The 12,105-nt window shown below is 34.6% G+C and overlaps 2 protein-coding genes across 2 annotated transcripts; one reads left to right on the forward strand and one right to left on the reverse strand.

The window, feature by feature from the left end:
- Positions 1-797: 797 nt before the first annotated feature.
- On the reverse strand, positions 798-4,276 carry LOC133782253 (O-fucosyltransferase 20-like). The gene is made up of 6 exons (XM_062221492.1): positions 3,407-4,276; positions 3,019-3,187; positions 2,642-2,731; positions 2,202-2,485; positions 1,832-2,090; positions 798-1,669 (listed from the first exon to the last, which is right to left on the reverse strand). The coding sequence occupies exons 1-6, from the start codon at positions 4,081-4,083 to the stop codon at positions 1,433-1,435; spliced, it is 1,716 nt and encodes a 571-aa protein (XP_062077476.1). The 5' UTR covers positions 4,084-4,276; the 3' UTR covers positions 798-1,432.
- A 5,936-nt stretch (positions 4,277-10,212) lies between these two features.
- LOC133785191 (uncharacterized) lies at positions 10,213-11,682 on the forward strand. The gene has a single exon (XM_062224445.1). It carries the CDS (start codon positions 10,213-10,215, stop codon positions 11,680-11,682), a length of 1,470 nt encoding a protein of 489 aa, XP_062080429.1.
- Positions 11,683-12,105: the final 423 nt, after the last annotated feature.

Genomic DNA, 12,105 nt, shown 5'->3' on the forward strand with positions numbered 1-12,105 from the left:
GAGCAATTAATCTGACACGGGTATTAGCTGTCCTCGCTAAATCTGTATTTGTCGGATCAAAATCATCTAAAAATGGCAAATATTCATTATTCAAGAATATCTTCAAATATTCTTGCTTTTATTAAGAGATTATTTCTCAGCCTTTCTGAGCACGAAATGGACTCTATATATAGGCTTCTAAGACCTTGAGAAAAAATGAACTCTTTGGTGCATAGTTTGTGAGTGAATTATAATATTTGTGGGAGTTCCTTGTTTGTATTCAAGATCATTGTATTCACGTGATCTTGTAGTAAAATGAGTGTTTAGTTTTATGGTGAGTTTATACCACTTTCATGAGTGAATACGTGTAATTTGAACACAATGCTTAGTCTTCGGGAAAGGATTTTTACAAGCCTTGTGTCGGGAAGATGCAAGCACTTGCTAGCCATTGAAAGGAGTTCGAGTAGTTGAGCGTTTCAATCAGAATCAGATTGGTAAAGAAAAGTACAACAAAATTGCGGAAAATCTCAATAGGGAGTCTTATATTATATAAGTCAATATTTTATATTTGTGATTATTTATTAATTAGTTTTATTCTATGAGCGTAACCCCAAAGAGTAGATTATCCAAAAAAGTTCCGAACTTTGTAAAAATTCGTTGTATTCTTTATTGTTTTTGTACTGTCTTTTTATTGTGTCCAGTTTTTATCGTGACAAATTCGAATTCTGTCTCGACAAATCTGAAATATATTTCAACATTTAATTATTATTCTGCACCTTAATGTGAATTTCACATTGTTTAATTAATTTAATAATTACTAAAAACAGAATTCCACATTATATTATCAATTATTTAACTAATACCAACTCATGCTCCAAGCTTACAATACTTGGATAACATAAATACTTGTTACATAACAGATTTTACATTATTATACAAAATATACACGTATTTTGATATGTGCGTTTATACACGTACGAATAAGAAAGTGGAAAGAAGAAAAGAAAAGAATTGAATGGGATAGAAGACTGTTCTGTATTACTTTTTTCTATATGAAATGGTATAAAAGAATCAAAGAATAAAAGGTATGGAAAGGTGTGGCATTAATATTCTTGTCCTTCAAGGGGGATCCACCAGCTTGCATCACAATAATTCATGTACTTTGGGAAGCACCCAAATGGTTTAAGCAAGCATGACGCCTAAGAGTGTTGTGGCCTGAGATGGCCTGGGAAAAATGGTTAACACAAAGAATCATCATTGCCCTGAAGAGAAACACCACTGCTCTTCAAAGGGGGCTCCAATCCAATGGATTCACCAAAATATGCTTCAATCAGATTCAAGCAATCTGTTGTAGCCAATGCAGTGTTGTAGTTGGAAATTACACTTCGGCGGTAACCAGTTCAGGTACCAGAGTGAGAGTGCGAATCATTACACATACACTCGGGTAACCAGTTCAGGTACCAGAGTGAGAGTGCGAATCATTGCACATACACTCGGGAATTGGAAACTTTGTGACATCCCTTCCAGCTTTACTGGTTCTGAGGTCTGGCTGCCCAAAAGAGTCGCGGTGCAAGTAGCTTATGATACTCTTGAACTCTGCTGCTGGGAGAGAAGAGTTGAGGAAATGAGGAAGCATCTGTCTTTTGTTTGGAGTTATGTACTTCTTGTGTCCTGCATAAGCTCGGTGACCCTGTACAAATAAAACCTCACTCAGTAAGAATTCAAGCATAATAGCGTGTCTTATGTATGTTTGATATTCAATTATACATTTATTATTATTTTACATAAAAATGTAAAATAGTCAAAGGACTTCAAAACACAACTAAAGAATACATGGAAATTGTGACAATACCTGTATCGCATGGCCCATGTTTCCCCCATGAGATGGCATGAACACATTACTATTCTCGGAGACAATATAGTCAATGGCAGCCATAACCGAAGCTCTATTAGCAAATGGTTCCAGTTCTCCAGGCAAGGCAAGATCTTCCTTGTTATAGAAATTGGGAAATTCATTCGTTAATGGAAGCAAAGCTTCTTTTCCACCCAGCGGTTGCCCACCAGCCCAATATATTCTTGCATTTCTTGGAGCTCCTAGAGCTTTAAGCAGCCTAAAATCACACAAAACATAAAGGTTTGGTCAACAAGATAATTTGTAGCATTAAACTGAAAGACAGTGGTCAATTATACAAAACATTAACAAAGCAGATGTGAATTTTTACCTGGTCACTTCCAGAGCATTTAAAGGGCAGAGACCTGCAAGCTTTCTATCATGGTAAGTCATGTTAGATCGTGCAGTAAGGAGTTCCGGGCGTTGTTTCCTCTCGTTGCTAACAATCTCATCATATTCAGGGCTCAAACCGGGAAGGCAACCAGTCCTCACCCACACATCCTTCTCCATCCGTAGATGCAGGGCAAGGTATGGCCCTTTACTCCTCATCCTCTCTGCCAGCTTGTTACCGAGGTCTAATATTGGTGGAGCAAACCTCAATGCATGAAATGCAACCTAAAACAAACCAAAGACAATATAAGTAACTTCTATTTTATACTCATCCAAATTTGTAGGCACTAGAGACTTGTGATTAGACTGAAAAAGTATGTTTGGAAAGTATTAGTTCTTGTCAATAAAACCATTATCATAATCACATTTCTTTGACAATACCTTGCAACGAAGCTTCTGAAGATCAGAAGGAAGATCCTTGGAGAGTTTTGAGTCCAAACTTCGTAAAAGTAAGACTCCATCCCTGTTAATCTGCCAAAAATAGAAAATACAATCTTCCACCAATCAGGAACCACAACAAAACTGATTTAATAGCCACACAGAAGCAAAAGAACCAAATAAGTAAACGAAAGGCCCACCAAAAGACTCTGAACTCGGTAGCATATAACAAGTTGTGGGACATTTATGCCTAATTACAAACCAACAGCTGAAGATGAGGAACAATTTCATATTCATAATTTAATTATATACTCCATTATTTGTAAACCAATTATTGTATAAGTATGCAAATTGACACACGAGAAGGAAATCTTCCTTACCCTTTTATGATAACGGGACCTAATCCAGGTGGGAGAAGCGTGAAGGGGTGTCAGTTTCTCTTCTACCGGCCTCGTCATGATATGCGTCGATGGCAGTGACGAGACCATACGCACGTCCTGTGCCAAAACTCTTTTGAAGTGATCCAAATCGAATATATCAGAGAACTCACTGCATTCAACAAGCAAAAATATAGGGAAAAAAAAGATTAAAAACGACTAACTTCAAAACTGGAAGTGCCCTTAAAGAATATAAACAAACCAGCCAGAAATGGAAGATTGGTATACAATACAAGAAAAGGATTTCAAAGAAAGAACAGCACTGTGACCAGTTTTGTTCTCTCATTTTTTTCCTTGAAAAATATGGGAAAGAAGTAACATTCTTTCTTACCTTTCATCTCCCCAAATGACATTGACTTGTAAGACAGGAACGACCAGAGCAGCTCCAAGAATCCTAGCAATGATCACAGCATCAACAATCTGATTCCTCTGCTGATTCAATCCACCCGAAACGACAACCATCAAGTACTTTCTCCGGTTGTTTACAATCCCCTCACTTACTCTCCTATACTCTCTTGTGAACGTTAAACAAGGCTTGTACCCCAACCCATCTGGCTGTTTCCAGAACTCGTTCTTCTCATTACTCTCCTCTAACTCCGAATACCCATTTGAAGCTAATGTCTGTGAAGCGCTAAACTTGGTCAACAAACCGTTTTTTTCACTCTCCTCACCATTTGTGGCAACATCCATTTTCTCTGTTTTTGAAACCCCATTTGAGCTTAAGCCCTGGCTTTGACTTGTAACACACGGGTATGGAGAAAAGGGCACCAAATGGTCAAGATTGAACCCCAACTTTAACATACCAAAAAGAGCAAAGAGAAACAGAGAGTAAAACCAGAATCTTGGTCTTCTGTAAGTGTTCAATAAGCTTAATAACCTATTGTTTCTTGACGATTTCTTGGGCGAGAGAAGGAGAGATTGAAGAGACGAGGATGATAAAGAGTTGATGATCTGAGATGGGACAGAGATGTACGAAAGCTTTTTCGCCTTGTTCTTTGACTTCGCCATTAGAGAACTTCCGAGGCTCAACCTCTGTTTTTTCTTAAAAAGAAAATCAAAGCCCCTATATAGTTTTTTTTTTTTGGTTACAGTTTGGCTCCTTTAATGAGCAACTTTTAAGAACTTTCAGAGAGAGAAAGAGCGAAGAGGAAGAAGAAAACAGGCGGCGGGAACGCGAAGACTGAATAGCCTGTACGCGTTAATATTATTTATATTATTACAATGGAGGAGGAGCAAACTCTGTTTTGGGTTTTTTAAATATATTTTTTCTGGCCACAATTAAATTAATTATACTTCTAATTATTATTTTATTATTATATTGAAGTGGAATTTTTGTTTTTTTATTATATTCTATTTCTTTTTAATCATATACTTTTTTTATCAATGTTAAATTATAACTAAGATTGTGCTCTTGTTTTGAAATGACAATTAAGCCCTGAGTTTCATGGTGTACTTTCTAACAAGCCCCTCTCAGTTTCACATGGTAAAAAAAACAAAATAGATTTGACTTGTGTGCACAAGGGTGAAATTATCAATGCTACAACTGGTTACGATAGATCTTGTCATTTAAAGTTATGACATTATTGACTCACTCATGTTAATGTGAGACTAATAAAACAAACTTAATTCCATTAGATTTCTTTCCTTTCATGACTGATGACTGGTTCTCCTATCTTGCATTTATTTCTCACCCAAATTGGAGGCAGCAGTAGTTCTCAACTTAAATAGCATCGAAACATTGTGTTGTAGCCAACATTCAAATATTGTAAAAATTATGGTATTGTTGGATTAGAAAATTGTATTTTTAAAAAGTGAGATTCTGAAATGAAAATTTGAATTTAGTGACTAAAATTATGTTTCTGAAAATATGGTTAATTCAATATCAGTAAACTTACCGTTTTTTAGTTTTAAAAAAATTAATCTGTGATTAGTATTAAATTTAAAAATATAACAAAACTGAATACGTGATTAGAACATCTGAATCTGAATATTATTTTAATTTTATATATTTTATATACATAAGTCGTACAATATTAAATTTTGATTTATCAATAAATTTAATTATATTGATAAATTAAAATTTAATAATAATTATTGATTAAATTCATAATAATATTGCATTGTTATCTATAAAAATATCAGCACAGCTTATTTTTGAATTGGGCATCCTAAATGTCATCAAATGATCCATAAACACCTTATTACTAATGGGAACATACTAAAGTCATAAAAATTGGCAAAAAAAAAAAAATCAAGCAATGATATAGAGGATAGGAGTAGAGAGAATAAAAAAAATCTTGATTTTGATTTTAGGTTTTTGGAAAAAAAATCATAAATAGAGAAAACGCGAAATCGTTGTTTTCTAAATTATAACACAAAATTAGAATTCTGATTATGATATAATTTTCAAAAACAATGTACCAATCAGATATTTTCGTAGGTCCCACAAATTTTAAGTTTTCAAAATCATAAAATCATTTCCAAATCAACTACCAATCACACCTTAAAATATTTTTGTTGGATTGGAATGCTTAAATTGTAAAAAAATTGGATTGGAACCTATGAGCACCCCTAATTTTATTTTGTTGGATTGGAATGCTTAAATTGGATTGGAACCTATGAGCACCCCTAATTTTATTTTTAAAAAGTGCAAGCCTCTACGCGAGAACAAGAAGATGCAACAATTTAAAACTTATTGTAATTAATAAAATTCGAACCCGATATGGTCTGAAAAAGAGCTTGCCACTACCAGTGGTGTACTCACCACAAAGTTGCAACAATTTTATTTACATGTTATTTTTGGAAATGAAGAATAGTAGTAGAAGGGCAATTTGGTGAGAAGGAATTTAAAATTTGAAAAGAGAGGCTGAGAAAGAGGAGAATTATTGGGCAAGAATCAAAGGAAGAGAGAGAGCTGTGTGAGAGTAAACAATTGAGGAGAATGCGTGTCGTATTGTGGTATAGCCAGTTGTCAAAAACGACATAAATAAACAAAAAGATGAAGAGAAGAGCTTAAAGTGGAGAAAGGAAAAGGTACCCAACAAGTCTCTGCCGCCATTCCACAAAATTCACAGGCTGGCTTTGGCTGGTGGACCTGCTTCTGGCTCAAACACTGTGTGACTGTCTGTCCTACAAAACTGGGGCTGTGCCCCTAACTCTCTTAAACGTAGACCCAACTCCCAAAGCTCTAAATTATTACTCCTAATTGCCAGCTGGAACCCACTTATTATGAATTTCCACGCTGGCACACTGCCACATGGCAGATAGTGACTTTTCAACCCCATGCCACATGGCCTATTCTTTTCAAATTCTTCACTTTAGTGGTTTTGGTGGGGTCCCTTTGGCCAATTACTACGTCCGAGGTTGGTGGAGTCCACAACCCAAAACTATATAATGGCTTCTTTTGTAAACCTATCGAATCGGCTTGCCTTGCGTTTCGATTAAAAAGTAATAATATTATTTACTGAAAATGAAATAGAGATGAAACTTCGAAGCTGATATCGTTGAAACTAGCTTTTAATGATAATGTTCAAATTGGAAACTTGACCAGCACTCAACAACATACATGAATTTGGATTTGTAATGATGAGTCCATATCCATCTCTTTCTCTAATAATATATATGCCATTTGGAGAAATTGGACTAGAGCTTTTCTTTTTTTTTCTTTGCCATTTATACTGAAATTCTTATAAAAATGATCACGATAGTTCATCATATATATTTAGTCTTTATATGAGTTTCGTTGGTGAATTACTTGAAACTTAAGACTATCTTGAAACATGTCACGATGTTTAATGTGACAGTTTGCTTCTTATAAACAACACCTCAAATGTACAATATCATTTTAATGAACACGTAATTCGATCATTATGTTATTTCACTACCCTTTTTTTTATAAAATAGCTAATTACATCGCCAACATTATATATAATAAGAAGAGCGGGTATAATACTATTATAACTTTTTATTTTATTTTATTTTAGTGAAAACAAAACTGTATTAAAAGTGATGAATTCATTAATAAAACAATTGCATCATCATTATCAAAGAACATTTTAGTAAAAAAAAAAAGCAATATAGTATAACTAATCATTTTTGTAAAAAGGTAAATAATATAATTTCTCTTTAAATTTAATGTATTAACAAAATAAATGTTTCCTTGAATTTTTTTTTGTCTGTTATTTTTTTTATTAAAAATAATAATTATTATTTCCACTTTGTTGATTTTGTTAATAATTTTTTTATGATTTTGTTTTTTAAATATGTCACAAACTTATTATATAATAATTGAAATTTTCATCAATTAACAATATATCTTCTAAAAATTTACCAAACTTACATAATTGCTAGAAAACTATAAATTTGAAAATAACCCCTATTTAAATTATTTTTTTGGAGCTAATTAGAAGAAAAAAAAATCAAGAATCATCATGGTATATTAGAAAAATTTAGGGGGAAGCATTCCAATAACCCTAATTTCAACCCCATTATAGTGACAAGCACTTTGGTAATTGTCAACTAAATAATAACTTTGTTTTGAATATATGCAATATAACAACTCTATTTATATTTCATTTTAGTTAATTAAACAGTCAGCGCAGTGGCAAAGTTAGGATTTTTCTTTCAATAAAAATAAATTTATAATCAAGTTTGAAATAATTATTTTCTACATATTAGTTATTTATTCATAATATTTTATTAATTAGTAGATTATGAACTTTTAAATTTAGAGGGCATGCACAATATATATATTTAGAGGTTACGCTTGGCACGAAAGAAAGATGAAGGATGGAGCAAGTAGAGGAGTGAAAAGGAATGGGGTACTCCTTTATGTTGTTTGGCAAGAAAGAATAGATGTAAGATAATTTTCTTTCCTTTTGTTGGTATTAGAAGGAGAATTGGAATGTGGAGAGTCATTTGATTATACAAATATTATTTTATTTTTAATATTTTATTAATTATGTATTTTTTAAATTTTGGTATTCGATTATAGATTACAAACTATATAAATATATATATATACAATATTTAAATATATCTTATAAGCTTCTAAAAGACAATAATTTTAGTCAGCCATATGTACCATCCTAATAAAAAAAAATTACTTTTGTTAAAAAATAAAGATATACATATAATTTTTTCTTGTCATTTTCCAACTCTTTCTCTCAAAATATTAGAAATTATTGTTACAAAAAATATTAAAAGGTATTAATAACTTCCTTTAAAATAAAAATTATTGTATAAATGAGAGATATATGGAGGTGCCTGACTTCTTAAAATCAATAATATAATATTTATCTTAAATGGTTTTAAATTACTCTATCCATTTTCATATTTTTTTTATTTTTTATTCAACTTTAAATTTGAATGAGAGATAAAAATGAATTGTACATGCATATATAAATATATATTTAAATGACTAAACGATTAACTACAACACAATTATATAAAAGAAAAAGTATTCTTATACAAAACATAATTTTTTTTTATTCATCATTTAGACTTCTAATAAAATATGATGCAGTATGTATAATAATAATAAATATATAAATAAATAAAAGCGTGAGCTCCTCTTTCTCTCTGCCATGGCGCGGCGACGAAAGGTGGTGCAGAAGCTTGCACAGGCTAACCCACGACAAGAGCTCCCTTCATCCATAGATCTACCGTCAGATGCTCCATCGGCTGAGCTGGTGTGTGAGAAAAAAGCAGATGAGAATGTGCCCTCTGCGATCCCTGAGATTCCAGATAAGGCGAAGTTAGTTTCTTCTCCGACTGTTCCGTTATCGCCAGAGGTTAGGTCCGACTCGTGGGTGGAAGAGGTAGAGACTCAAACATTCCAAGAAGCGGCTAAGGCTACCTGGTCTCGATTCAAGGAATCCCTTCCATTTCAGGGGGGTACGAAACTAGAATTTACGGAGCCTCTTCAGAAGGATGGACAAAAGATTGCCCAGCTGGATATAGAGGAAATAGAAGTTGAAGCATCATTCTGGAATTCGGCTTTGATCTGTGTTGTCATTGGTGCTAATCCACCATTACCAGTTTTTGAAGGTTTTATCAATCGGATTTGGGGGAAGCTTGGGATTGACCGAGTGGCAAGGATGAATTCTGGGTTTACGATGGTTAAATTCAGAGATGAAGCTACACGTGATTTGGTTTTAGAATCAGGGGTAGTTCATTTTGATAGGAAGCCAGTTATCTTAAGACCTTGGAAAACTGATATTGATACTCTGAAATCGATCAAATCGGTTCTTGTTTGGATCCGTCTTCCTGATCTTGGTTTACAATACTGGGGCACCAAATGTTTGAGTGCATTGGTTAGTACTATTGGAAAACCAATCATGATAGATAAGGTCACTAAGGATAGATCGATGATTAAGTTTGCTCGGATTCTGGTTGATATGGAAATATCAGATACTCTTCCTAAATTCATTAACTACATCAATGAGAGAGGTCAAGTAATGGATCAATTGATAGACTATGAGTGGTTGCCTACCAAATGCTCTAATTGCAAAAAGTTAGGGCATACAGTTTCTTCTTGCAAGCATGTGGAAGGTATGGTCTGGAGAAAGAAAGAGGCCCCAGTTGATGCTACAGAAAACAACAGTAAGCATGAAGCTTCAGGCAGTAAACTTAACCAAAGGCAGGACAGTTCAGCTCAGTTATCAACTGATATGGAACCGAAATCCCAGATTGAGGTGCTTCCTAAGGAGCAAGGATGGGTCACACCGAAAAAACCAGGCACCATGAAGGCGATATCCCCTGTTACTGGTCAGATTACGAAAAATGCTTTCAGTGCGCTTCAAGAACAGAAGCAATTTCTAAATGATCCTTCACTATTATTGAATTTGAATGGACCATTTCAATATAATGAGCTGGAATGTTAGAGGGTTAAATAAGAGGAATAAGCAGATATCTGTTGTTGATATTTGCAAGATAAATAAGATAGGTATTGGGGCTCTTTTGGAAACCAAAATAAAAGGTGATCGAATAAAGGATGTTATGAACTCTAGTTTTATGAGTTGGGATTATTATAGTAGTAGGGCCCTGGAAGGTAGAATCCTGTTAATTTGGAAGGGCAGCTGGGTCAAAGTAGATGTTTTGGTTGATCATGCTCAGTTTATTCATTGTAAGGTTCAAATGTGGGCAACAGGCCAATCATTTTGCTTAACTGTGGTTTATGGATTAAATCAGTTAGAGTTTAGGAAAATTCTTTGGTCTGAGCTGGCTGTAATCTCTCACCCTGTCAAACCGTGGTTAGTTATTGTAGATTTCAATTCTGCCTTTGATGTAGTAGACCGTATAGGGGGTAAGGTCATTTCTCCTAAAGAATTAGAGGATGCTCGGAAATGGCTTGATCTTGGGATTGTGGAAGAAATGAAACTGCTGGGTTCTTATTACACTCGGTCGAATAATCAAGATGGGAATAATCGCATTTTTTCCAAATTAGACAGAGTGTTCATTAATGAGGATTGGCTTGATACTTTCCCAAATGTCAATGCCATAGCTAATTGGGAGGTTGTTTCTGATCATTGTGCCATCATTTTGAAGCATATTTCTGTTCACAAGAATGGTTTGCGCCCTTTCCGTTTCTTCAACATGTGGACTAGTCATCCGCAATTCAAGACTACTATTTTGGCTAGCTGGAATAATCCTTTACCGTTAGAGGGTTGTGGTTTGCAACAGGTCTCGAGGAAATTACAACGACTCGTGTTTGTTTTGAAGAGGTTCAATTGGAGGATTGTTGGTGACATAGTTAAGCAGTATGAGGAAAGTAAGCTGTTGTACCAGCAAGCTAAAAGCAACTTGTTCACTGATCCGAAAAGTCAAAACCTGAGTGAAATTGAGAGAGCTGCTCACCTGGAGTTCAAAAAGCAAGAGGCTGCTTATGCGAGTTATTTGTATCAAAAAAGTAAGGTTGATTGGCTCAGATTTGGTGATGAGAACTCAGCCTTATTCTATGCCGATATGAAGAAAAGGAAAGCTCTTAACAGAATTGTATCCTTTGTAGATGAAACTGGTAGAGTTGAAGTGGATTATCCAAAGGTTATAAGTCATTTTACTCAGCACTTTCAATCTTTCTTAGGTGGAGCTAGTGCAGCAACTGGGTTAATTGAGTCCTCAGTAGTGCTCTCGAGTCCTATTCTTCGCATTGAAGACCAATCTTTCCTGATCAAACCTTTCACTTACCAAGAAGTCAAAACAGCTATGTTTAGCATTAGGGCAGTAAAGAGCCCGGGTCCGGACGGGTTTGGGGTTGGTTTCTACAAGAGTCTATGGTCTGTCATAGGGAAAGAAGTGTCTACAGCAATGATTGAATTTTTTGATATAGGATACATTCCGAAGAGTTTGAATAGTACCATTTTAGCTCTTATTCCTAAAGTCAGTCAACCCTCAAATGCCTCAGAATATCGCCCAATAGCCTGCTGCAATACTCTATACAAATGTATATCTAAAATGCTTTGTAACAAGTTGATTCCTATCCTTCCCAAGTTGATAAATCAGAACCAAGGAGCTTTTGTTAAGAATAAAACTATTGCTCATAATGTTCTTATTCTTCAAGACCTTCTTAAAGGTATAGCAGGAAAAGAGTGTCGCCTCGGTGCTTAATGAAAATAGATCTTAGCAAAGCCTACGATTCCATTGATTGGGATTTTCTTGAGAATCTGTTGAATGCTTACAAGCTCCCTGGTAGGTTCATTAAATGGATTATGGTTTGTTTGAGAGGAGCTTCCTATTGCATTCTTATGAATGGTCAACTATATGGTAATTTTAAGGCTGGTAAGGGGCTGCGTCAAGGTGACCCTATTTCCCCCCTTCTCTTTGTCCTAGTTATGGAATACCTCACACGAGCTCTTCATGGGGCTGCTAAAGATAAGAATTTCAGATTTCATCCGCTTTGTAAGACTTTGAACATAACTAACCTTTGTTTTGCGGATGATTTGTTGCTTGTTTGCAAAGCTCATCTCAGCTCTATTAAGCTTATGCAGCAGGTTTTTAAATCCTTTTCAGCAGCTTCTGGTCTGAATATTA

This window comes from Humulus lupulus, chromosome 6, assembly GCF_963169125.1.
Source record: "Humulus lupulus chromosome 6, drHumLupu1.1, whole genome shotgun sequence".
Taxonomy (NCBI): Eukaryota; Viridiplantae; Streptophyta; class Magnoliopsida; order Rosales; family Cannabaceae; genus Humulus; species Humulus lupulus.

Coding starts and splice junctions, on each gene's coding strand:
- LOC133782253 (XM_062221492.1), bottom strand. CDS start 4,083: ATGGCGAAGTCAAAGAACAAGGCGAAAAAGCTTTCGTACATCTCTGTC. Junction 3,188..3,406: donor GTCATTTGGGGAGATGAAAG/GTAAGAAAGAAT, acceptor TGTTGAATGCAG/TGAGTTCTCTGATATATTCG. Junction 2,091..2,201: donor AATGCTCTGGAAGTGACCAG/GTAAAAATTCAC, acceptor GTGTGATTTTAG/GCTGCTTAAAGCTCTAGGAG.
- LOC133785191 (XM_062224445.1), top strand. CDS start 10,213: ATGTGGGCAACAGGCCAATCATTTTGCTTAACTGTGGTTTATGGATTA.